The 24,545-nt window shown below is 43.7% G+C and overlaps 1 protein-coding gene across 2 annotated transcripts in view; it reads right to left on the reverse strand.

The window, feature by feature from the left end:
* Window positions 1-19,958, reverse strand: part of LOC138600413 (ATP-dependent RNA helicase DHX15-like) — a 40,679-nt gene extending 20,721 nt beyond the window's left edge. The window contains exons 1-6 of one of the 2 annotated variants that reach the window (XM_069671834.1): window positions 19,801-19,958; window positions 17,717-18,029; window positions 14,877-15,070; window positions 11,523-11,682; window positions 10,199-10,417; window positions 2,522-2,689 (exon numbers count right to left, since the gene is read on the reverse strand). In XM_069671834.1, the coding sequence (XP_069527935.1) occupies window positions 2,522-2,689; window positions 10,199-10,417; window positions 11,523-11,682; window positions 14,877-15,070; window positions 17,717-18,029; window positions 19,801-19,808 (1,062 nt within the window). In that variant the 5' untranslated portion in view covers window positions 19,809-19,958. Of the gene's footprint in view, window positions 1-2,521; window positions 2,690-10,198; window positions 10,418-11,522; window positions 11,683-14,876; window positions 15,071-17,716; window positions 18,030-18,402; window positions 18,468-19,800 lie in introns of those variants that run through there. The other variant, XM_069671833.1, reaches the window with a different exon arrangement.
* Window positions 19,959-24,545: the final 4,587 nt, after the last annotated feature.

Consider the following 24,545-nt stretch of genomic DNA (forward strand, 5'->3'; position numbering starts at 1 on the left):
CCAGTCAAATCTCGGCTGTTTTAAAATACATAATATAAGTAAGATAGGGAGCTCACAGCCGCCCAAAGCCTGTCTGAAAAACGCTGCTTTTCAAGCTGACACTGCTTCATGTTGTTTTTTAAGCAGTTTTAATCACCTGGTTTGTTTGTGCCGGAGAGTGGGAGTCCTCTGCGGACAATTCGGCACTGGGAAAAACTTCTTTTAAGGGGACATATTTTACAATGCAATCAATTTTCTACTGTGCGAATGTGTTTTTGAATCAGGTTTTTTTTTTTCTTTAATTATGCCTTTCCTTCCTCCTGAAACCAACAAGCCGCTTTGCCATTCAAAGGTTAGACCTTAACCACCTCTGGCTGACAGTATTTGGAGTGACCTCGTAGCCCCTGGGATCGCACACATGGGGGAGCCGCCACACTGCACTGTCACTCCAAAGTTGTAGAAAACGTGGCTGCTCTAGGATCGGTTATTCGGCCTTATATGTACGAGCCAGATTCACCAGGAGGTATCAGAATGGTACGTTGAAATCCTGACAACGATTTGACTACAAGCTCGTGCGAGAAGGCAGCGTGAGGTGAATGGCGGTGAATGGCGATTGGTCGATTTCAGCGAAAGGAAGGTTCTACGTAGAAACCTGCAGCTGTTCTCAACGGCCCATTTCAGAGGCGACCTTTTTTCATTCTGGAAAAATATGAAATTATGCAGTTTTTCACTGTGAACAATAAACACCCAAAAATATGAAACACATGTAAAACGTGAGAATATCCATTCAAAAGATAAGGCCCCTTTAACAATGAAGAGAGACAAAAGTCTAACCTAGAAACAGGCAAAGTGCCTACATACGAGCTCGGAGACTCTCCTGTCGACTCATGGCCACCAAAGAGCATTGGAAAAACACTGATTTTAAACATTAAAAGTCTTTATTAAGTGTTTTTACTTATTTTAATCAAAGGGTCTGTTTGTTTAGGAGAGGAGGGGACCTCTGCGGATTATTCGGCTCATGCTAAAAACCTGAACTACAAACTGGTGGGTCACTTTCAGAATCTTTGTTTACAGTCTGCCATGCTGTTGCTCCTGCAATGCTCCGTGTTCAATAATACAGATACAAAACAAAATTACAGATATCTGACTGCCAAAATGTGAGTCTAATTTTAGTGTGATTTTTAAAAATACAGGGAATTATACCAGATAAAAATAAAATCATACTTTATATTATTTGGGACTTTTAAGTCTATTTTCTTCGAACAAAACAAAACCTCTCTCCGACTTTTAACACACTTTGTTCATGGACTCAGACACCGGCATGAAAAAGTAGAGAGAGTTCAGGTGGAGCGACACGTTCTTTATGAAATCAATACAAACAGACCTGTGGGCTGCAGTTGCGCTACGAATACTGTATGTCATGTCATTTCTAATTGTGTTCAAATGTATGTTAAATCTGCCCTGTAACTTTTTGAAAAGACATCTCCTACTTCTTGTCGGCAAGCACAACCTCACACCGTGGGTGCGATGAAGGAGGAGCCGTTTAAAATAAACTGTCTGTTTGCGTTACCACAGCATTAACCGGCACTGGGAGGAGGTGCTGCTGTTAAAAGGAAAAGTGTCGCTTATAAGCCGCCTTGTGTAACGGAGCGTCTGCGGCGATCATCCTGCCGATATGATCTGTGACGGCAGCTGCGCCGCGTGCTTTGTTTACAGTTTGCGGGCAGGTGACGCATAGACTCATACGTAGATTCACTTGATTCACATTGTGGAGAATCCTACATTCCCCAAATGTGTGTGTTTTTGAAACCATTGTAACGCGTTTAACTTTGACAGCCTGTAAATGATTTCCCTGTCCGCCTGATCTGCCTCAATTAGAGGGGTTGTAGCATTGAGTCATTCATCAGCATCGTCCTCTGTTAGATACCGGGGGTGAACGTTTGCTCGTACGCTGGCAGTGATGATATTCTGATACTCTGTCAGATCCCTGGCCAACAGTGTGGCAGCGCAGGTGGTGCTGCTGCTCCGGTGATGAGCCCATCTGAATAGGAACTGTCACACGAAAGAGAGGAATCGCCTCGTGTCTGTATCAATAAGGGGATCGTGCACTCCTCTGAGATTAAGCGACCGAGGAAGAGGAAGATTTTATGTATGCTAAGAGTTTGTGATCAGCTCGTTCACCCCGTGTTTTCAGAGGTCTTAGGACTCCTTTCTGAGCAGCAGCAGGGCCTGTGCAAACATAGTAGAAAGATAAAAACGACTGAGAATGCAGTACTTTCCTCAGGCTCAGAGGGCGTGAGTAATACCCCAGTTATAATTTAGAGCAGAGAATCGCATGCTGACAAAAGCAGCATATGTTGTGTGAGTCAGTCCTGCGCTAAAGCTGAGAAAGGAAAAAAAACAAAGTTTCAGTCCCTACCTTCCAGCTCTCTCGCACCTTATTCCCCATCTGGCCTTTCTACATCAACCCCACTCTGTTTCTCCACCCCTCCCTCCCCTCTTTTTGAGTGTTTCCACAGCGAAAAAAAAGCGGCAGTTATACCTTCCTTCCGATGGCGCCGTTTGGTTTATTGGGCGGCGGGGGCTCGAAGATCCTCTGCTGCTGCTGTGGAGGCAACGTGGAGTATAAGGGGATGATTTTGATGTCGCCGACTTCCGGCCCCAGGTCGTCGACCTCCCTCTTGATTCGCTTGCAGGCTTCGTCTATTTCCTGGAGGGTGGAGAGAACGACAATTAATCCAGGTGTCAGGTTCTGAAGAACACCTGGATAGACAATGGCGGGGGGGGTTTGGATGATAGCGGGAGGAGAGGTGGCCGGGGAAACCGTGGTTCCCCGCTACAGAACATTTGTTCTCTAACTATCGCTCCATCTGACGGAGGAAATTAAACCTGGACTGCGGTATGCTTTGCTGAGCTCCCTGTGGCTCTGTTGTCAAATGCAGCAATCATGGAAAACATGGACACACACACACACAGAGAGAGAGAGGCAGACAGACTCAAACAGGGTTCATTATTCCACAGTGCAGTATTGTAGAGGGGAATGTGAGATGAGACTGCAGCACTGATGCATAACCAGCGGCAAATCATGGCAGATCAGTTTAGTGGAGCTGAACGTTCTAGAGCCGGTGGGCTGGCAGACAGAGTGAGGACCGGAGCAGCGCCAGGAATAAGAAAGCACGGGGCGACGGCCTGTTCTCTACACTGTTAATGTGTTAATTCATACTCCACATGCACCCCCTACTTATACTCATAAGCACTGAAAATGTGTTTTATTTCACCCACCCTTACACACACCTTTTAAGTACTTCCTGCTTTGCTAGAAAACAGCTTTTCTCCTCTTTTGACTCCCGCCGATTAGACCCAACGTCTTTGTTTTGCGAACAACAATCATTTAATCCTCATGAAGCAGCAGTTAGTATGTGCGTCACATTACAGCCTGTGCTGTTGCACCACCTGCAGGCCCATGGGAGCAATGCAGCAGCCTTTCCAAAGAGGTGGGGAGTCATAAAGCACTGATAAACAGGATTACAAAATTATTACTGCGTTTAGACAAATAATGGGCTACATCACAGCTCTTCTTGCAAGAAGGCAGCCCCTTAAAAAGAGCTCTGACATGTTTGTTTCCTCCTGTAAAAGCAGACTGTGCTTTAATTAAAGGAGAAGTTCGGTATTTTTAAACCTGGGCGCTTTTTTTTTTTTTTTTTCCTCACAAATTTGGGTGTCGAAATGACTCATAGGAACAAAATCGGTGGTGTACGCCTCCGCTGTAGCCGTGATACGGCCGCAATGGCTACAACAATTGCGCCCGATCAAAGTATGTCCACTAAAAGTGCTTGTTGGCAGATCGTTACCCCAGGCAACCACATTACAGCAATGATCCACGCAAACATCGTCCTTTTTTTTAAAAGAGTAAGATCCTTTTTGTGTAACCAGAAACAGATGTCTCGCTCTAGGAGAAGTCTCGCTCTGAAATCTCGCGGCTGGTGAGATGTTACCTGAGCAGAACGGTGGCAGCGTGAGTTTAGAGGGCTGGCAGCAGGAATATATTTCAAAAGCAATGGCTGAATATTTACCTGATTTCAACGATGAAGATGAGGCACCGTCCCGTTAAGGTAACATCTCACCACCCGCGAGATTTCAGAGCGAGACTTCTGTTTCTGGTTACACTAAAAGGATCTTTGAAGGGATCATTGCTGTAATGTTGTCGGACACATGGTGTAACAATCTGAGCCTGTCAGAGGCAAAAACAAGCACTTTTAGTGGACGTATTTTGATCGGGCGCAATTGCCCCAGGGGATTATGTTGCAGCGGTATTGCGGCTACGGCAGAAGCTACCTACTGGACTGATTCCAAAAGTTTTTGTTCCTATGAGTCAGGGGTCCCTAACCTTTTTTGTTATCTGAGAGCTACTTTGAAAAAAATAAAGTGGCCAAAAGCTACTTGCATTACATCGCTGTAATTGCTGGTGGCGCCGCATGTTGACTCTTTTGTCGACTGAATCGTTGGTACCACAGACGAGGAACACGTCCTTCACATTTGTGAATAAAAACTTGCTTTCCCACTCGCCGTGGAAATAGTTGTCTGCTCTTTCATGGCGTGGCTACCTTCATCGTCCATCATAAATCTGCCTAAACAGGCTAATTGTACCGAACTCCTCACTTTAGCTCAACTAGCATAACTGACCAGACCTGTGGATGGAAGTTGCTGCAACATTGCTGTGACTGACGTTGACAAACTTGCCCGGAGCATCACCGTTTTTTATTGACAGCTGATAGGCCTATTGTTTTGTATTGGAGGGGGCGGGACATCTGTGTATTTGATTAAATTGAAGTGGGAGGAGGCTTTCAAGGTGCATTTATTGTCGTCGGATTTTTTGTGCAGAGCCTGTGAACCTCTTGGCGAGCTACTAAAATCCAGCGAGCCACCTGTTGGAGACCCCTGCCATGAGTCATTTCAAAACCCATATTTGTAAAAAAAATAAAAAAAAGGGCCAAGGTTTAAAAATACCTGACTTCTCCTTTAATTCCAGTATGACTGAAAGTGTGTGTGTACGACTGTGCGGAGCCAGGAACGCTTGCCTCGACATGAGAGAGCGCCACAGTGACACTTCCTGTTTTCCTCCTGGACTGCGAGTGTGTTATTAGCCCCGTTTGTCCCCTTGTTCGCCGCATTAAGTCAAACCTCGCTGATGGCCATGTGCCTCTTAATCAACACACTGACAAGTGGAAAACGGTAAATCTGAATGGATCGGTAAAATTAGCCGGGGTATTAATAGCCTATCAAGCCTCTGGATGCAGCAGCTGCCATGCAGGGGAAAAAAAGGAGACCTCTTTGCCAAAGCGCTGGAAGCAAGCTGGCTGTCTGTCCCTTAGGGACATCAAGACAGAGTGTGTGCACGAGTGTGTGTGTGTGTGTTCCTGTGTGTGAGCGAACACATAGGGGCAGTTGGCCAGTGTCGGGAACCTGTCCACCAGCTCTCTCTGCGACCCCAGCAGCAACAATCTACAGCCAAGCTAATAACCGACACATTTAGGCACTCCTCTTGACTAGCAAACAACCCCCCTGCCAATCCCCATGTTTTGATGTTAGCAGCTGAGGGGGAAGCTTAAATATTAGGACTTATCTTTGCTCAACAGCTGTGATAAGTTTCGACTTTCTTGTTTGGAGTTGGTGCTTCAGTTCGGTTTGTTTGTGGAAGCAGAATATCTCACAGAAAAACTAAAGAGGGAGGAAGAGAGGCGTGTGCGTTTTTCGTCTGATATAAAGTAAAAGCAGTCCACGGCTCGGCCACGGATCTGCCTCCCGATCATTAGTCTACATCAAAGTTGCTGGGAGACTGAAGAGGTTAAGAAGCGCTGGAGGGATGCGCTGCAGCACCCTTTGAACACCCATCTCTGCCAGACCTACCACACATTAACTTCTTTAACCCAATTAGGAGGGGGCGATAATGAACTCACCGTGGGATTGCTCTCTGTAATGTCTGAGCTTGACACAGTGCAGGGGGATGGAATATAAATCAACACATTACATCTAAATGTAAAAAAAAAAAATCCAACTCATTGCCTGCAAATGTCCCAGATTTTTCCACACATTCATAACAGTGACGATGAGCGTCTCTGGCCATCCGAGCAGCCGGGATCCCGCTAAATCTAAAATCAATCGGCAGCCCTCGGTGGAGCCCGCTTCAAACACGGCGCCCTCCGATGACTTTATCCCCTTTGTAACAAGCCGCACATTGATCCTGCTTTGGCAAATGAAAAGTGACGTAGGTGTTCTGCTGGAGTCAAGCCGCTGTTGAGTGACAAATAATTACTGCTAATACACAACAAGGACACAGCTACATCAGATCTTTGAAGGGTTCCTTGTGCGGAATGTGTAACATTAACTATGGATTGCTGATTGGACCAATAAGTCTACTTCCACGCTCGCATTAATACGTCTTTACACATGCATTCATAACTTGTGAAGATGTTTGTACCATTAAGGCTTCCATGCTACTGGTTAGCGTCAACATACTCACCCCTTTTTGACGCAGGTGCAGCGTTGAGCTACACGTATTTCTACGTTGTAGCAAGTACATTTGGGCTACGTAAGTATCACTTGTCATATACTCCTTTCCCCTGAAATTAGCGTGTTGAGGTGGGTTTCTCAGACCCGGGAAGACTCGCTAATAAATGCTGATTGTCTCTTTTCCCATTGCCAGTGAAGTATACTTCTTTTGGCCTCTTTGCTGCTGCGTCACCGTCTGACGTCACTAACGTGCCCGAAACAAGGTTAGTAACTTGTCTGCAACAAATTTGGAACGCTCTTTTAGCGCGTAAAGACGACATGTTTGGGTGTGTTAAGACAAACTTGGACGTATTAATGCGAACGTCGATTTAGACGTATTGGTCCAATCGGCGTTCCATACCAAACCGCGGTTTTGTGAGGCCACCCGCGGGGTGAACCAAGTGAGTTATTTGAAAGCGCTGTCATGATGAAAGAGAAAGTGTAAGCAAGTGCAGCTTTGGCCACAAGGTGGCACCAATGACCTGGCTGAGCGAGTGCTCCGGCTGCTTTTGCTCAGGAGGTGAAGGGTCAGACCACAGGTCAGACTTGAACAACTCGGATGATAGCAAACTGGAAAAGCTAACGTTAGCAGCCGTGGCAAATCATTGTTCAAAAGGGCACATAGTCAAAGCTATCTTTTTTATGCTACATGCAACAAAACGGCAATGCTGCTTCTGAACGAGCCACGCATTGATGGATCCCGCGCGGTTGCGGGTCGCACATTTCCGGGTCTCTTTGGGTTTTGTCCCCGTGAAGACCTCTAGTGTGCAGTCTCAAGACATGCTAGTTTAGCCGCTACAACAACAACTAGCCGGTCACAGTCACCACGGATTTCGGATACAAACTTAGCAGTGATAATAAACTCACATTTCCACCGTTCATGTTGTGTTCACTCATGTCGGCGATGTTTTACCAGCTGAGTGACGCGCTGTAGTGAATAAAAAATTAAATATACTCGGCGGACTAAGGCAGAACCGTCAAATCGCAAGGAGGCGTTAGCGTTTCATAACATTCAGTACCGCCACAGCTCTAGAAAAATATGAAAGTCCAACCTCCAGAAAATTACATTCTCCTCTACAACCATCACTAACACATGTTCTCCAACAGCATTTTGTCAGAGTGCTGAGAGAAAAATCACACCAGCAGAAGCACTATTGCCTCTGACAGGCCTCACCCGTCCAACGATCTGGACATTGAATCATTTGTTGGTGCTTTTCTCTCTCTCTCTCTCTCTCTCTGTGTATGTGTGTGTGTGTGTGTCCACCCTACTGTGACCAAATTCATCATTTCGGGCATGAACCCTGCCCTCCATTACACATCAGTGGACAACATTTGCAGGGAGGGAAAAAAATAATAAATGACTTAATTTCAGAGAATCGTGGGAAGGGCAGAATCTGGGTCACTTTTCTCTTCGCTGTGCAACTCCTGGTGGTTCCCAGACAGGCACGCTCACATGCATTAACATGTAACATCAGAGGATTAATCATTTCCTGTGCGGAGGGTGCATCCGTGTGCGTCTGTGCTTATGACAAGTGTGTGTGAGTAACTCATCTATGTTTTTAGATTAATATGCGCACTCTTAACTTTGGAGATAGATGTTTGCAGGAGTTTATAGCTTTGTATGTTTGGAAAAAAAATGACATTATATTTGTAAGTTGAGCTGAAATGATACGTCAACTGACCGACACAAAATATATCAGTAACTTTTTCTGTAATGGCTAAATTGTTTGGATGTTGTGTGAAGATTTACTGCTTTTTTCTGCATAAACATATGACATATGTTTATGCAGAAAGAAACAATAGCTGCGTCTTAATTCGGGGGCTGCATCCTTTCGTAGCCTGTGTAGACCGCTAAGGCCGAACTGAAATGAGGTGGTCTGGTGCGGAGGATTTGCTGTTTACATCACCAGCTGTTCCCGTCCTACACTTGCGTCCCCAAACGCAGGTCCTGTTGCCTAGCAACAGATAGCTAACGGGCTAACTTATTGTTTTAAAGATAATTTGTTTCAAGGCTCCTTTCGTTATTTTCAACATCTGTAGGTATTTGTAGGTGTCGCTGGGTATTTGATTGATTTGAAACCAAAAACTTTCATTAAAAGTGTATTTCTAGTCCGCCATGTCGTTTGAATTGCCGCGCAAAGAATCTTTAGATATGTTGTGCCATCCATCGGGTGCATGCTTCGTGGTCTGGGAAAAAGAGAAGCAGTTTGCCGGCCGCATCTAAAGAAGCTTCAAAAAGGGCCAGCTTTCGACGCGCCGCCGTGACGCAATCGGCCTTCAAATACGTCCTTCAAAGGCTGCAGCCCCTGGATTGGGACTAGGGATGCACGATATTGGATTTTTTGCCGATATCCGATATGCCGATATATATTTCTCGCACACCTAATTGTAGAGATCGTCAATTCTCTTCTGTATTGGAATTAGCATACAGAATAACGGTGATACTCTTATCACATTTGCTAGAACAGTCGGGGTGACGGGTCTTGAGATGGTTAATCAAGTTTGTAGTGTTGAAAGACTTTGCCTTGGCTCCTCCTCGCATCACCGAAGCTGAACAGTCATTGCAAATAGCAGTTCTGCTATCTATTTCGGACACTTTGAAAAACTTCCACACCACGGACATTTTGGCTTCTAACTCTCTCATGCTGCAGGTAGACACAAGTGACGTCATCACGCTGCGCCGTGCAGGTCTTCTTCGCGCCGGAGACATTGCGCCGAGGACTGGCATTTAATCAAGTATGCAGCAGCCCATTGGTTCATTTTTAAGCCAATATCGGCCGATACCGATAACGTGCCGATAATATCGTGCATCCCGCATTGGGACACAGATAATGTTTTTAGCAGGGTATTAAATAGTCACAATGTCAGTGCTTTAAATAACCTGGACATTCAATTAGACTCATTGCTTTGGTTCATTTTCATGCTACAAAGAGGGACGCAGCGTTAGTTTTCTCTTAAACTAAGCAAACATTGTTGATTTGCATTTGCTTGTGGAAGTCCAACAGACGTTCAGCTCTGTGTCAGCGGACATCCGAACCTGCTGATGCTTCGTCTGGAAATGTCTCTTCACATTATATTCTTCAAGGGCCTGTGTCCACTAACATTGGGTTTTTTTGCACTGGCAGCGCCCGCAACCTCAATATCAGAGCGCTTCTCACCGGCGCTTACTGTTGCTAGGTTACAAAAGTTGTCTCACGGCACTTCCGCTTCCCTCAGTAGTGGCCGTTACGTCTCTTTTAAATTGCTCTGTATGCTTAATATTTGCTTGAATCGTGTCCTGGCATTAGCAGTAGCCTTAGACCTTGAAATTGTACCCTTGTCAAAATGAAAGGATTAGCTTCTCCTCCGCCATTGTTGTTGACAAAGTTGATATCAGAAGACCCGCCTCTTCTTGATTTTAATTGGTCAGTGAGGGAGAAGTGACAGCTATCTTTAAATACTCTATATTTCTTTCCATGTTGTTTATTTTTTCTAAATGATAAAAGCGCCAGATTGATGTTTTTAAAGGACTGGATTCCTTTTAAGTCTAGATGATGAATAAAAAAATAACCAAGTGATTGATCGATAATTAAATTAATCATGACGTGTATCTAATGAAACACCTGTATAAAAATCTCTCAATACAAGTAATCATGAAACAAGCATTGTACCCTGTGTACAACCACCCTACCTCTTGTCCTGTGAGGAACAGCAGAAGGTCCCCTTCATCCCCCTCGCACATGTGGATCTGGATCACAGTGCGGATTGCCGCCTCAAGGTAGTCCCGCTCCGGTTCCGGCGTGTAGAAAATCTCTACCGGGTGCGTGCGTCCGGGGATTGTTAGCAGTGGGCAGCTGTCAAAGTAGACCTGGAACTTTCCTGCGTCGAGCGTGGCGCTCATGACGATGACCTGGAAAGAGAAAAGACTGTGAGGGACGAAGTGTACGTAAAAGAGGTGAAAGGAAAGATTAAAGACAGCAGAGAGGAAATGAGTGAGCACTTTATATTGCTTGATAATAATTGGGGACATATACTAAGTTGATAGAAAATAGATGGAGAGTGCATAAAGCTGTACAGGATGGATGATGCTTGTAATAAGAGTTTAGGATAAGGGCTGTTGGAACTTACCCAAGATGGCGTCTACTGTGTAAAAGTTGGCGTACGCCTCAGAGTCACTGACCTACACGGAGCTACGACAGTCGTTGTTCCTCATGTTGGGTACACAATGTTCTCTCCGGAGCCATTAGATGTAGCGCATTAGGATTCTGATGGGAAACGCATCTCCCATTTTCAATCTCAAACATTTTCAGGGGCCAGTGTCTCGGCATTTCGCTTTACGCTCTGCGAGACATCATAATTGCTCTTAATCAAGGCAAATTAAACTTTCCAATTTGGAAGGGGATAGGGATGAAGGAGATAGAGGGGTGTGGGTGGATGATCATTCCCAATAACCTAGACCTCATTTAACAGTCCGTGAACAACAATCTAACCTTTGATTCCACGCTGACAAACAACTAGTCATTATCCATCTGCTTTATGAGGAACATGTCTGGCACACACTGCCGATAAAACTTCTGCTTGCCTTGTACGCTACAATCCACGCCGACTAGCTGCCGTTGATTGCCCTGAAATGGGGCTGACTCCGGGAACAATCTCCCCTAGTGATGCGGAGCAGGAAAGATGTGCGTTTCCTGAGCTCAGCAGCAGCAATTTCTCCGCCCTGAACAGACACACAGCTGTCAGACGTGGGGACACTGTCAGGAAGAATGTGACGAAACGGAGCAGTGACAGAAGAGGGACATTAACTCAGGCTGTCAGTGAGTTTATCCTCCGGGGGAAGTAATATTTACGGCATTAAGTGGGACGTGTTTGTGCAAACAAATCAGACTACTGTCAAGAGGACTTCCAACAAGAAATGTTCAGATAGGACGAAATAAATGTGAGGTAAACTCTTATTCTAGAAGAAAGAGTGAATGTGGATGCTGGATAAGTAGTGTAGCCTGAACTGCTTTTACCTTTAGGTCAGGCCTCTGGCGGACCACCTCCTTCAGGACCCCCATGAGGATATCTGTAGCTAATGTGCGTTCGTGCGCCTCGTCCAATATGATGACACCATAGCGCTCCAGCAGAGGATCATTCATGGCCTCCCGAAGCAACATGCCGTCTGTCATGTACCTGTTTGAACAGAAGACACGCAGGTTGTATCATCGTATGCATCAAATTATCTGCTTAAAATTAGGATGGATATTTTGTGTTACTTTTTGAGTAGACCAAACTTTTCAGACCATTTACCACTTATGTAACCAAACCAAATGATCATGTACTGCTTCCCACTGCAGATACCAATGACTGTATATAAAGATGGACAACACGCCTCCAAAGTGAAACCAAAACATCCCCGTGACAGGAGCCAGAGCTGCGCAGTAGAGATTGGCTGGTGGAGCCGCCGTAGCCACTTCCGCTAACCAAAACACACACTTAACTTACAGAAAAAAAACAGCAAGGATCCCGCACGTCGGCGTGTTTAACAGCAGAACAGCTTCTTGTGTTGGTCTGAAGCAGACGTTCACAGATATGTTCAGATAACTTCAATGACTGTAGTGATTGTTTTAGTAACGTCTCCTCTCACCGTTTCTCCTCTGCTCTGCTAATCCGGAACAGATCGGCTGCAGGAGCCATATTTGTCAACAGAGCTGTCAATCATCATTTTGACAGCATCAAATTAAAACTAAACTTGTCAGAAAAATGAACACTTGGACATAAATCAGCATGAACTAACTATAATGTCAGAAACCATGTTTGAGAAACATTTATTTGGCGTGTATCTTGATTTTATAGTTGGACTCATGTCCCATCTGTTAACATGGAGGAGGCGGGCTTTATGACCTATACCGCAGCCAGTCAGCAGGGGGCAATAGAGAGGGTTTGGCTTCACTTTAGGGAGCTGTAATGTCGGCCATCTTTTTATACAGTCTATGGCCCAATCCCAATTTCCACATTCACAGACTTTGAGGTGCATTCCCAGTAAGTGTGGGTCCTCACAAAGTGCGTGAGGGCTCTGATGCGGACTTTTCAACGCCGAATTACAGACTTTCCGTGAGTTTGCATATCTGCAGACTTTCCTCTGGGACTTACCCAGAGTTCATAGCGAACTTGGTGACCTATACAAACGTGATTGTCCAGCTCCCCACTAAATGTAAACAAATGTTCGTACATTGAAGTAGTATTCAATAAAGTTTGAACAAATGCGAGCGTTGACGGTGACGGGAAGCGCAAATACGTTTATCTGTAAGTGACAACAATTAAATATTCACAAATGATTAACATTAATGCCTTTCTGACTTTTGATAGTTTGTTAAATAAAGCTTATCTTATCTTAACACTGTTAGGCCAAGGGTCTACAGGTACACTGGCATTTCTCAAAGCATAGCTTTTTCTCTGCGTTTTGGTTTTTCGTCCACACAAACGCTGTTTTACGGCACTGAAAACGGATCTTTTGTTAAACTCTGGCCAGAGTGAAGACTTTTAGAAACTGTTTCCACGGAGACGTGTAGTCGGGGTAAACTGCGTTTTTTGACTCGCGACGTCAGGCTGTGCGCCGCTATCTCCATGGTGATGCATCACTAATGAGGCGACATTCCTTGCAAAATGACGGACGTGACAAAAACAGTGATGCTTAACAGGACTTTTTACATGTTTGCAAATATATGAACACTTACTCATCTACTATATTGAGGAACAGAGGTGTCAGGATAGATTTGTTCAGACTTTTGATTGGCCACGATTCTTCTTCTTCTTCTTTGCATGACCGAGTCATATCGCCGCCTGTTGGTGTGGCATTCTCATGACAGCGTTTCTGTTGTGTTTTTGCGTTTTCGTTTGGACAGGGATTTTTTATAACCGTGCTTGTGTGGACAGGTTTTTTTTAGTACCCGTGTATGTGTAGACATGGCCTAAGACACAAATACATGCTGCAGGTCGCCTTTTTTTCTTATTAGATTTAATGGCCCATCTGGTTTCCAACGTGTGATGCCATGATGTTGGTCCCATTCCTCATTTTTATGCAGTTCTCAAACCCTCACGGACTCACACCTGACGCCATGAAAGTCCATGAGGGTTCAGTGCTTAGGCTTAAGGTTGGAGATTGGGATTGGGCCATTGGTGTCCACTAACGGCGTTTTTTGCGCTGGCAGCGCCCACAACCTCAATTTCAGAGCGCTTCCCCGTCACCTACTGTTGCTAGGTTACGAAAGTTGTCTGGCGACACTTTCAGTTCCCTCAGTAGTGACCATTAAGTCTGTTTTAAGTTGCTCTGCGTGCGTAATATTTAGGGATGCACGATATTGGATTTTTTGCCGATATCCGATATGCCGATATTTTACAACTCATTTAGCCGATTACCGATACCCATACCGATACCGATATTTTTTTCCCGCACACCTAATTGCAGAGATCATCAACTCTCTTCTGTATTGGAATTAGCGTACAGTATAATGGTGATACTCTTATCACATTTGTTACAACGGTCGGGGTGACGGGTCTTGAGATGGTCAATCAAGTTTGTAGTGTTGAAAGAATTTGCCTTGGCTCCTCCTCGCATCACCGAAGCTGAGCAGTCATTGCAAATAGCAGTTCTGCTATCTATTTCGGACACTTTGAAAAACTTCCACACCACATACATCTTGGCTTCTAACTCGCTCTTGCTGAAGGTAGACACACATGACGTCATCACACTGCGCCGCGCAGGTCTTCTTTGCGCCGGGGACATTGCGCCAAGGTCGGGCATTTAATCAAGTATGAAGCAGCCCATTATTTTATCGGTTAATTATATCGGCGGGTATCAGCGTGTTGGCCGATACCAATAGTTCATTTTTAAGCCAATATCAGCCGATACCGATAACCTGCCGATAATATCGTGCATCCCTACTAATATTTGCTTTTATTCAAGGACATTTTAGGAAAACAAGAAACGTTGGAAAGGAATCGTGTTCTGGCATGAGCAGCAGTTCCAGACCTGGAAATTGTACCCCTGAAAAAACTAAAGGATTAGCTTCTCCTCCGCAATTGTTGCTGACAAAGTTGATATTGGAATACCAGCATTAGCTTTTACGTTAGCTTTTATTGAGCTAACGTTAAAGTTACTGGTCGAACGTCACATCAACCTTTATTTCTTTGCCAAGCACAGGCATGTCATATTTCTATAATATCTAAATGATAAAGAACAACATTTTAATGTGATGTGTTTTGTAATAACTTTTTTCTGTTATAAAATAAATAATAATTGGCTCCAACGATTATCTTCTTTTCCCACTACAGCTATCAGTCTGTCCTCGGTCGGTTGTGTAGAAGCCAGGGTGATGATTTCTTACTTGAGTACCGTCTTGGCCGAGCTGCAGTCCTCGAACCTGATGGAGTAGCCCACCTCCTGGCCCAGCATGACATCCATCTCATCAGCGACCCTCTGCGCGACGCTCATGGCCGCTACCCTCCTGGGCTGGGTGCAGGCCACTGCTCTCTTTGGCCCCGGCATTGACCGCACCATGTCCACGCACCACTGAGGGATCTGGAAGACAGTAGACGAGTCGCGTCGAGTTTGAACCCAAAAGACGTGAGAGGAATTATTAACAGCAAAAAGGATGTGACGATATAAAACACAGTTTGTTATGTCCTGAGAAGTCATACCTTTTAACATTTTCACACAAGCAGTTTGCTCAGAGAGAGTTTTACTTTCACTCTATTGCGCTCCAGGCTTTGATGACTGCACCTTAGAGATGATTTACATCTTACAAGTCTTTGAAATGTCATCCAATCAGAAGAACCAAATAATGCAGATGACAGGTTTGAAAGAGATAAACGTTTCAAGGTTTACAGGACCTGACCCTAATCACCAGGATCTGTTTGGTGGAATGCTGAGCAGGGCTGCATGATTAATTGTATCACCATTGTTATTTCAATTGATACCTGTGTGCAACCTTTTGTGTAGAGTAATGCAAGCTGCATTTTAGGGCTGCTTGATTATGGCCAAAATGATAATCAAGATTATTTTGATATACATAGAGATCACAATTATTAATCAATTTTTTATTGTACTTTCACATGCAAATAAACAAAGCAATCATCAAACTAGGACTTAAAGTAATAATCTTCAAGATTTTCATTTAAATAAATTTCTGTTAAGTCACTGTCTATCGCCGAATGAGGTAACACAATGGTGATTGAGCCTATGGCCCACTGATGAAAGCCTTTGCATTTGCAGAATTACAGACTGGCTGTCTGTTGCGGGAAAGATCACAAGCGGCGCCCCGTTAGTGACGCGTTTTCCATCAGCCAGCAGTGGTTGGTCTGCCAGAGAGGGTAGGCAGAGCTAAGCGGCTGCTTTTCCGGTCTCTGCAAGTGTTGCGAGGAAACCGTAATCTACTATGGCTAAACAAAGAAGAGATGGATGACTACAGATACAAAAGAAAAGAAATCCAAAGAAAAAGAAACAAATTGGACGCTCAGATGAAGGCAAACAGTCTAAAAAGGAAAGCGACCGTCAGCGAGGAAAATCAAGAGTTACAACCGGAGCCAACCGTGGACATCACACATGCACTGTCTGGATATCTGGGAAGTGTGCTCCCGCAATTACCGTTTATCGCCACAGGTCGCCAGAGAGAATGAAACTGAGCTCTCTGCATATACAGGCAGAGAAATGCACCATTTTCGACTGCTAGCTTGTAGTTCATCTCTCGTTGTCCCATCTACATCAGGTATGTATGCTAGCAGCCTACCTGCATGCCCCACCCGTGTTGCTCTATACCACTGTATTTTCTTTTGCATGAAACAAATGTTAATTTAATTTGTTTCATATTTCCATCATCGCAACATTGGAGTCTATAATACAGTGATTTGCTCTAAACATTGCTGTTTCTTTTGCTGTGAATTATTGTTTATTTTACATTTCAGAAAAAAAAAGAAATCTTAATACTGTTTTAAATTTTTTTAAAAAACAGATAACAGATAAAAAGAACTGATAAGAATATCGTTAAAGTACCAGATCGTTAAGCAGTATCAATAAGACTAGTAATACCATTGAAATATTAACGATACCCAACAACACTTCAAAGATGTAACAGATAAGAATATTTTGAGTTTGCATAAAAACAACGAGGACAAACTGATTGCAGTACTTTTTAAAACAGTAAAAATGACTCAAAATCTTAAAGGAGCAATTCACCCCTGGTAAAAGCCACTGTCAGTCAAAGCTGGGGTTCTCTGTAATCGATAGAAGCAATAATATTTGAAATTGGCGCCATAGCTGTGGAGAAAGTTGTACAAACAGCTCGTTGTTTCGCCCATTCTACATTCCTACAAGACCCAGCGTGCATTGCGCCCCTCCCTCTGAAAGGAACGGCCCAGCGAGAGACACTGGAGTGAAATACGACCGTTTTCCAGTTAAAGACATTGATCGCTGCAGGCAATGGCTCAGAGCGCTACAGAATCCGAAATACGACGAGAATATACCGGTGGATCGTCTAAAAAATCTTCAGGTCTGCAGTTTGAGGAAGTGTAGTTTAGCGAGCTCCCTGGCCTCCACCAGATGACGCGTTTTCCTGGGCCCATTGGAGAAGCGGATAGCGTCCTTTCAAAGGCACAAAGCGACCTTTTATCTACCATAATGGCATTAGCTCCCCATAATAGCATGATAGGACTGAGGTTGAAAATCGGCGAACTGGCCCTTTAATTCAGAAGGGAGAAAACTGTTTACAGTAGTGAATCCTCCCCCGAAATTTTATCATTTAATTTTCTTTCAGTTAAAAAATGTTAATAGTTTTTGTCTTGAATTTAAGAAAAACTGATTAAACTTAAACCTAAGCTGATGACATAAATGCAGCTCCTTCCTCTGTGAGAATATTCTATTCGTATTTGTAGAGGTGAGCACATATTAAAGATTTGTAGTAAGTAAGTAAGTCTGTAGAGTTCTTCAATGTCTAGAATTTAAATCTTTCATCAAGGCAGAAAGCACTGACAAGATTACAGCACTTAATTTAAGAAGTGTTTGGAAGATAGTTTATATTCCCCTCAGGAGGCTCAGCCAGTGATTCACTTTAATCTTTCCTCTTTCACATTTTAAAAAGCAGACAACCCCGCTCCATCAAGAAGTTAAAATATACTTCACATTTATTTTTATCTTTATGTGCTGCTTTTGCAAAAACATTGTGCCTTTCACCTGTGTGGTCTTTCCAGAGCCTGTCTCCCCCACCAGCACAAAAGACTGGTTCCGCATCAGGATGCTAGTGAAGCTCTCTCTGTACTCCCAGACGGGCAGCTGCAGCCGCTTCTGCAGGATCTCATAGTAGCGCGGCGTGTGGGGCAGGTTGGTGAACGGGTTGACCTGCTGCTGTACGGGGTTTGGTTTCAGGAAGACTCCACCGCCTGCAGCTGGGTTGTTTGGCATCCCGAATGACTTCACATCTCTGTCCCAGTCGCGATCCCTGTCCCTCGGCCGCTCATTGCGGCCTCTGTCCCTGTCACGGTCACGCCTGTAAGAGAAAGATGCATGCGGAAACATGTAAATGATGGCTATAGAACAGAATGTGAACAATACATCCTCTTGTTGAAAAATGAATGTTGACTCCAAGTTGAACCAGAGCAAGCTTATACGCTACTGCACATAATCGGACTGCACATGGATCAGATGGACTTGTAATAATGTGACAGCCCTTAAGTATGAATTTCTCACTACCAAAAATGCAATCTAAGGAGGAATTAATGCTAATAAAACAATATGGCCTTAATCTGGCAGTGCATCTTAACTATGTCCTTGACTGTGGGAAGGCTGCAGTGTGCACGTCAGATGATGCTTTGCTTTGATTTCTTTCATTAACATAATTATAACTTAACATGCATACAAACCTTTTGGTTATAATCATACATTTGTCCCCTGTAGTAAGGTCAAAGCAATGTCATATCCAGGGCAGTGACCCTGAGCATCCTTTGGTGACATTCAGCTGACAAACAGTGATATATATAACCAGCTAACATCATGTGTTGACTGGCGACTTTCAGCCGAATGCGTCTGTGTTGTCGAAGTTACAGCACAATGACTATATACATAGACATAGCCCTTTATTAGATACACATTCACAGGACGAGCAACTTGGTCTCTTCTTGATTTAGTGTAACAAAAAGCAGCAAACAAGACTTAAAAGACGTATCAGATGAGTATATTTTGAGCTCGTATTGAAAAACTCAACAAAGAGGCTGCTGTAACTACGAAATCCACAGACGTATGTCGCCAGTTGACATGGTCACTAGTTAAACCGAAACACCGGCTAGGTTCGGTTTCCTGTGTGCAGCTTCACAGCATCGTTAATACTTCATTTTGAAAAAGCCACAAGCTTTAAGAATCAAGAATTCATCATTACAAGCTGACTTTGTGTCATGAAATGTCTGAAATGTATATTTAAACTTAAGACACAGCGCTTCAAGGAGCACTGGTTAGCACGCTTGTTAGCCACTTGAAGCCCAGACCAGGCTTGTGACTGTCCGTTGCAAGAGGGTCCAAATGCAGTAGCTCAGACCTCTCTGCTCGGGAACCTCGTGCGGGGGGATATATTGTATTTTCATGGATCGGGAAAGTGAGAAAAAACGGCATTTTAGTTGTATCGTTACTTGCCGATCACACATTGTTTATTTAGTTTGTAGCATTGGAAAGCTAGATGCTAGCAGCTATGAGCGATGGAGGTCACGTGAGCCCAAGCTCAAACCCCATTGGCTCACAGAACTGAGTGAATGAGCGCGGAGGTCACGTGTGCCAAAGCGCAAACCCCATTGGCTCACAGAACTACGTGCTTGCGCGTGGAGGTCACGTGTGCCCACTGCTCAGACCCCATTGGTTCACAGACCTGGGTGACTGAGGAAAGAGGTCTGCATTTGGACCCCTCTCGTCCGTTGGCTAAGTAAGCTAGCGTAACAATTGCCACTTTGCTGAAAGACCGTTGCATAACCTTACCATCCAAAGCCAACAAACACTATGCATTCATCCTGTATCTAGAACTATGCATTTCCATCCCCGTCGGTGCAAACCTTTAGCTATATTTACAGCTTGAGCAAACGAAACCACTGCAACAGAAGCTCCTTAACATACCCACGAGGGGGTCTCTTTTTACACGACAAATAATCATCATCCAAATGCAAATGATGTCTCTTAAACGTCTTGCCATCAGGACGGCGGCTTGAGCGGCTAATTACTCCGTGCAGATTCTCCCCAACCCGCTAAACACCGGCATAAGGGCAACCGGAAGCTCTTACCTCATCATTGTTACTCCTCCACAAAATGATCCAAAGCCGCGATTAACTTTGACACCAAGCCAGTGCTTTGGTTAGAAAAGGTCCAAGCGTTTCTATATCCTGCTCATGATGCTGTGCATGAAAGCCTATCGTAGAGCCTGCAGACACAATGCAGTGGTTTAGGGATGAGGGGGGCGGATACGGGAGGTGTGCAGCCTCTCGGTCGGGATGATGGTGTGCCCGCCAAATAACGCACACACACAGGCACTACTGATGCCTCGCCCCCTTCAGTTCAGTCTCACTGCAATACAGGCAGATGTCTGTAGTTCGAGGTGCAGTAGGCCTAATTGAATGTGCAACAAAGGCAAAAATAGCCGATAAAAGAATTAATCTGAATCAGATTAAGACAAGGGTCAACAAATTACATTACATATCACGATTTATGGTTTCATAAGACAACACTTAATATGGCAAATATTCAAATACAGTCAATAAATACTAGTAAATGTTAATGCTTAGGGTTAAATGAGGTTAATTAATTCATTAATTTGCTGTTCTCCCACTTTATTCACTTTTTTCATTAAAGTCTTGTTCCTGGTTTCCTCCATCAGGATTTATGTTGCTGCACTGGCACCTAATTTTAGACATTTCAACCTTATCACATAACATCTTAAGCCTCATAAAATATTGGCCAATTAAATGATGGATGCATTCAGAATCACCACCTAGAGAGCATGAGTACTTTTCTGTTTACGTCATTTATCAGGACTGTAGTTTGCAGCGCTTTGCAGACACGCACAAGTATTTGATCCAGTCTGTAAAAGTGATGGGCGTGAAAATCTTTACTTCCAGGCTGTTAGAAGAGCTTAAACTCCTTCTTTCAACCTCTACAATTACAAAGTGATGAATAATGTGTCACTGAAGACAATCATTGCCATTGACACAGGTAATTACACAGCCTGGACATTGCTAACAAGCTGCATAATGGCAAATGGCTCATTGCTTATGGGGGATTGATGGTGATGGTTAAGGAGAAGTCAGCGTTACTACAAAGTCATCATAATGCTCTCATATAAGTGGATGATTTAAAATACTGGGGATTTTCCACTTTTCTGTCTGTCTCTCGTTCACAGGCTATTAAGTCGCAGTCCAATTGTGTATGAAATCACTCAGGCAAACATGGCTGCCGAGCTGGTGGTGAGAGTCTGGACAATACTGAGGACTCATCATGAGAATGTTCCCACATGAACTTCAACTCCTAACTAAGCCACTCTTAGTTCATCAACAATGTCCAGCTTTGATCTGTATTTAGTTTTGATTGAGGCAACTGCAGAAAAACGTCACACAGGTAGGGCTCTCCTGCCTAGCAGTGGGTACGCCTTTTCCACTCCAATCCAAAATGCAGCCCGTGTCTTGGACTTCAACTGCAGCCTCATTGGTGAATTAGAAGTGACATCAATGAACTGTCATAACCGAGATGCAGAGCAGAACTGTGTGCATTGTTTTGGGGGTTTTTTTAGCCCTCCCGTCACAACTCCAGGCCGCCCCCCCACTCTGGGAATCACTGCATTAACTGCTAAACTAAGCCGGCATCCCAGAACAGAAAACATTCGAAGCCATACTTTCTTTTACTAGAGTATAGTTTTTGCTCAGATTCTGGCCACAGTCATTTCATTTTTATTCTCTAACAACCAAATCCAATCCAATCAATAATATATTTTAACATTTTCAAATACAACACCTGAAAGTTCCTTCTTAACCCGCAAACTGTCACACAAAGAGAGACAAAACAACCACAAAGAGGCTAAAAACAAACACAAACAGAATACGAATGACAACAAAGACAACAAAAGAAAGGATGAATGGGCAAAAACAACCAAAAAAAGACTCAAAACCACTAAAAAAAAAGACACAAAACAACCACAACTAAACAGAAAAAGACTATTAAGGGACTTCAACTTCAAAGAGACAAAAAACAACCACAAAGAGAACAAAAACCACTACAGAGAGACACAAAACAACCACAAATAGACAAAAAAGTTATTCTAAAGAGACATAAAACAACTACAAAGAAACACAAAACAACCACAAAATGACTACTACAACAACTGCAACTACAAAGAGACACAAAGGAGCCAGAAGAAGCTCAAACAACATATATTTAAACCCAAAAAGAAACAAAAACTAGCATGACCTTTGTCTGATAATGGATGATATGACTATTTTTAAGCTGCAAGCGGCGATGAACGGGCCCTTGCACCCATGGCCACGTTGGGCTGTGTCACGGCTGCGGGGTGCACTTACCAGTCGGTGGTGCTATGAGTATGAGCGAAAAATGAATATGTAGATATTCCATGGCTCACTGAGGTCATCAGAGAGCAAAAGGCAGGGCTCAGGGCGGCAGAGAGAAAGTGGTTTAAATCCAGAGAGTCCACTGACCTCAGTTACTACCATCAAAAACTTGCATCTATTTCTGCCAGTTTAAAATCTGCAAAGACTGATAATTATCAAAACAAGTTCTGTGGTGCCCTGATGCACGAAACATATTTTCTGCTTTTAACTCACTCCTCTATCCACCGCCTCCCCCAGCCACTCTGCCTTTTACTCTGCTCACTTAAAAAAGGCAAATGACAGAAGGACTGTTCGGGGTATAGGCCTATTGGTCTTTTTAACCAAGATATTAAACTATTATGTAAGATATTGGCGCTACATTTGGAGAAAGTTTTACCATGTATCATAACCAGACAGGCTTTATCAAAGGCAGTAATTCTAGTCACAATGTCAGAAGGCTCTTGAATATTCTTCATCTCTGCCAAACTCAAGAAATTGATAGTTTGATCCATCAAAGCAAAACCAAAACTAGAACCTCAAAATAGTCCACAGTGTGACCACCCAAATTAATGCTTTTACATTTATTGAATGCTTAAAGGGGGTAAGATAGGGGGAGGTGGGGGAGAGACGGGAAAAGGGGGATGGGGTGGGGGAGAGAGGGTAAAGGGGGATGGGGTGTGGGAAAGGTTTGGGGGTAAAGGGGTAAAGAGAGGGGTAAGGAAAAGTAAAAGAGGTTGTTGCTGGTTCAGGTGAGGGTTAGCTTTCAAAGCAACAGCAGCACAGCAGTTGCTTCCAGCGAGGAGGTTCTTTGGTCTTTGGCTTGTCCTCCTTTTGTTTGTTGTTGTTTTTCTTCTCGTCCTTTACAAGAGATTAAAAAAAAATCAGTACAGAAGTAAATGTTGAAGGTCAGAGGTCAACAGAGATACAACAGAGAGAAGAGAAGATGTGTTAACTTGTTTGGTGCTGAAATGAATGAATTACGTTTTCAGTTCAGTTTGAGAAGAAAAGAAAGCAGGAAAGCTTTGAATTGAGGTCTTTTGGATGAGGGTTAGAAGGAGTCAGAAGGGCCAAACAGAACTACTTCAGTTTCAGGTCGGAGCTTCGATCCCCAGCTCTCTCAGGCTACATGTCGAAGTGTCCTTGGGCAAGACACTGAAGCCAAATTGCTCCCGATGGCATAGCCACCAGTAGGTGGCGCTATGAGTATGAGAGAAAAATGAATATGCAGATCTGTTCAGGGCAGTACCCTCACGAAACCTGTCAAATTTGGAGGCGATTGGACAATGTATATGAGAGTTGATACAGGCTCTCACCAGTAGGTGGCGCTATAGGATTGGTAAGAAAAGGAGTGTGTAGATCTGTTCAGGGCGGGACTCTTATCAAGCATGAGAGATTTTGTGCAGACAGGATGAAGTACAGGCAAATTATCAATGCCTAAATGTTATGGCGAGGCATCATGGCGAAGGTTATATTCGCCGCTCCGCCAGGGTCACGCCCTCTGTTGAAACCTCAGCGAGGCTTTTCACAAACCTTAATCAAGGTCTTAAGAGTTTCCTGACATTAATTTGAGGTTAATATGTTTTACCACCTTGGAGGTGGGGCTTGTAGAGTAAAACATGTGACTTCCTGTTTCCAGTAGCGGGCGCTATGCCTGATGGGAAATATTTTCATGTAATTGTGTTCTGTGACTGGGACTCTTGTCATACACGTGAAATATGAAGAAGATAGAAAACTGTAAATGAGAGTTACAGTGATTTTGAGTTTTTGGCATTTTGCCAAAAGAACATCAGACTTTGACCCCCCACCAAGGCCACGCCCCATTGACGAAAACTTATTTTGTCAATTTTTTTATAACTTTCGATCATCAATGTCTTGTCAATACACTGACTCAGTTTGAAAAGGATCAGATCAAAGGCCTAGAAAATATGGACCCTGTAAATCGCCAAAAATAGGCTTTATTTTGAAATTCAAAGCAAAATGGCTGACTTCCTGTTGGGTTGGAGGTATGGCTTCAAGAGGCTTTTTTGTGTGTCTTTACCGGATATATATACCTACCAATTTTGAGACATGTAGGTCAAAGCAACCTCTATGGGGACCCCTTTTAGAAATTTTGTAGGGGGCGCTATAGAGCCATTTTGGTAAAGTCATGCCTGAGGCCCATATAATATCAAATTTTTCGCCAGACCTGATGCACATATCAAATTACACACTTTCTTTTGTAGTCAACAACACTGTTGCATCATTTGAGAGGAAATGTTGAGGTTGAGTTGCAATGATCTATGAGACTATCAAACTTTGACATTTGTATCTAATTCCGTGTGTGTTTTTTGGCCTTGCAATTGCTGTACAAGATTATATAATAAAGGGACTCCTGTTTAGAACATACTTGAGAAAATACACTTTCAAGCAGGGTAAAATTATGAAAAATACTATCC

This window comes from Semicossyphus pulcher, unplaced genomic scaffold, assembly GCF_022749685.1.
Source record: "Semicossyphus pulcher isolate SPU_LCO1_2020_fin unplaced genomic scaffold, fSemPul1.0.p SCAF_21, whole genome shotgun sequence".
In the NCBI taxonomy this organism is placed as follows: domain Eukaryota; kingdom Metazoa; phylum Chordata; class Actinopteri; order Labriformes; family Labridae; genus Semicossyphus; species Semicossyphus pulcher.